The sequence below is a fragment of the Eimeria acervulina genome, genomic scaffold, assembly GCF_000499425.1.
Source record: "Eimeria acervulina Houghton genomic scaffold, Eah_scaff535, whole genome shotgun sequence".
Lineage (NCBI taxonomy): Eukaryota > Apicomplexa > Conoidasida > Eucoccidiorida > Eimeriidae > Eimeria > Eimeria acervulina.
The window spans coordinates 6,163-8,748 of record NW_013549744.1 but is presented as its reverse complement, the minus strand read 5'-3'; the positions used below and the strand labels follow the sequence as shown (position 1 = coordinate 8,748).

The following is a 2,586-nucleotide window of genomic DNA, read 5'->3' as shown; positions in this document are numbered from 1 at the left end:
GCAGCAGCAGCAGCAGCAGCAGCAGCAGCAGCAGCAGCAGCAGCAGCAGCAAGAGCAGCAGTAGCAAGAGTAGCAGCAGCAGCAGCAAGAGCAGCAGCAGCAGCAGTAGCAAGAGCAGCAGCAGCAGCAAGGGCAGTGATGACAACAAATGCGGCAGCGGTAGTAACAGGACAGCAGCAGTAAGAACAGCAGCAGTAAGAACAGCAGCATTAAGAACAGCAGCAGCAGCAACAGCAGCAGCAGCAAAAGCAACAGCGCATGTGCTTCTTTCTGTGCTGCCTCTTATGTATTATCATTTAGAGTGTCTGTACACCCCAAGGCATGCAAGAAGACCGACAACGCGCCATACACACCAAACCCCAAACCCTAAACCCTAAACCCTAAACGCTGAGCCCTAAGCCCTAAACCCTAAACGCTGAACCCTAAACCCTAAACCTAAACCCTAAACCATCGCTGACCTGTTTGTCTATGAGGTGAACAGTGAAGAGCATGCTCTCGCCTTTGGCGTTTGCGAAGGTTTTCAGTTCGCTCCTAATAAATAAAATAATAAATAAATAAATAAATAAATATAAAACAAACAAAAGGGACAGAAGGCAACGGTAGACATATTTACAAACAAAACACAAAAATATAACGACACGAAAAATACTCACCACAATTCAACAGCAGCGCAGCAGCAGCAGCAGATGCAGCAGCAGCAGCAGAAGTAGATGCGGTAGCAGCAGATGCAGCAGCAGCAGATGAAGCAGCAACAGATGCGGCGGCGGCAGCAGCAGATGCCGTAGCAGCAGCTGCAGCAGCAGTAGCAGCAGCCTAACAAAGTGCTGCATATTATTGAAAGGCATTATTATATATTATACATAATATCATATATATAAATATAAATATATATAATATATATATATATTGCTGTTGAATACTTTGTACGTAGTATCCATCTGGTGTATGTACAGCGCAATTGGTGTGGTAACAGGGTGTGGATGCCTTTGCCTTTCTAGGGTTTAGGGTTTAGGGTTTAGGGTTTAGGGTTTAGGGTTATGCTGACTTATAAGAAATGCGCGCGAGGATCTCCCAATGATGTGAATATAAATGCAAATCAGCAATGGCTGTACGTACACCCCGAAGCACCTTCGCGACTGGGCCTGAGACGCTGCGTGCATAGACAGCTTTGTTGTTGTTGCTGCTGCTGCTGCTGCTGTTGCTGCTGTTGGTGTTGTTGCTGTTGCTGTTGCTGCTGCTGCTGCTGCCGTTGCTGTCTGCAGCTGGAAACAAAGAGAAAAGCAGCAAACAACGGCTTCTGACTAATTGTAATAAAGGAGGGGTAATTGAAGAAAAACAAATAAACAAATATAAACAAAACGCCTCAGTGCATGTTTGTCTAGACACTAGTAAATCTTATTTTAATTATATTTTTGCTTTTTGTATATATATATATATATCCATACAAATATTTATATATATATATATATATACATGCCTATTCACATGCATCTGCATGCATTCATATGTGTCTACGCAGATACAAGCATTTAAATGATTATATATTTTATATATTTAAACATGCATTTATAATATACTTTTTTCATTCATAGATATATACAGCATAGATGTATGTATGTAAGTATATCCATGCTCATTAACAAACACTTAAAATTCGTAGATTTTTTATATACGACTGCATGCATATATAAATAAGTAAATATATGTATATGTATATATACGCCTATACATATATATGCATCATATATAAATCTACATATAGAATATATATGCATATACACTGATAGAACGATATAAATCTCTATATATGTATATATATAAATAAATATATATATATGACTTTTTGTGTTCTTCTTAGCCATTCACCTCTATTATTTTTCTTCAGTCGCTTTGATCGCTCAGCACTTTGCAATTCTCCTTCCCCCGCTGCTATCCTCTCCTCACCTTTCTTATTCTCATCAGGGGCCCCCTGGGGGCCCCCCTGTACCCCCTGGGGGCCCCCCCTTTTCTTCTGGGGCCCCCTCTGTGCCCTCTGGGGGCCCCCATTGGCTCCTTCGGGGGCCCCCTGTGCACCTTGGGGGGCCCCCTGTATGCATTGGGTTTTATTATCTGCTGCGTATAAGGGGTGAGGGCTGAGGACCAGTGGACCACTGGGCCGTGACCACTGGTCAGGCAGCAACTCCAGCGCAGTCACCACTGCACACCAACGGCCTCTGTAGAAGACAGGGAAAAACAAATTAATTAATTAATTAGTTAACTAATTAAGGAGGGAGGTAAATAACAAATAAACTTTAAAATACAAGCAACAAAGGCAGGTGGGCGTTCACATAACGGATATGGTACTGATTAATATTCTTTTCATAAACAATACATATATATATATATATGTATATATATATATATATATATATTTGAATAAGGACATATATATGTATACATATATATATACTTATATATATGTATACATATATATATATACATATATGTATTGTTTATGAAAAGAATATTACATACATACTATCCATATATATATATGTATATATGTATACAAGAATATACATATATATATATATATGAATTTGAATA

At 39.5% G+C, this 2,586-nt stretch overlaps 1 protein-coding gene across 1 annotated transcript in view; it reads right to left on the bottom strand.

Moving 5' to 3' along the window:
- Window positions 1-491, bottom strand: part of EAH_00041860 (hypothetical protein, conserved) — a gene marked incomplete at both ends in the record, with an annotated part of 4,614 nt that extends 4,123 nt beyond the window's left edge. The window contains one exon of the mRNA XM_013395121.1: window positions 459-491. Within this exon, the coding sequence (XP_013250575.1) occupies window positions 459-491 (33 nt within the window). The remainder of the gene's footprint in view (window positions 1-458) is intronic.
- Window positions 492-2,586: the final 2,095 nt, after the last annotated feature.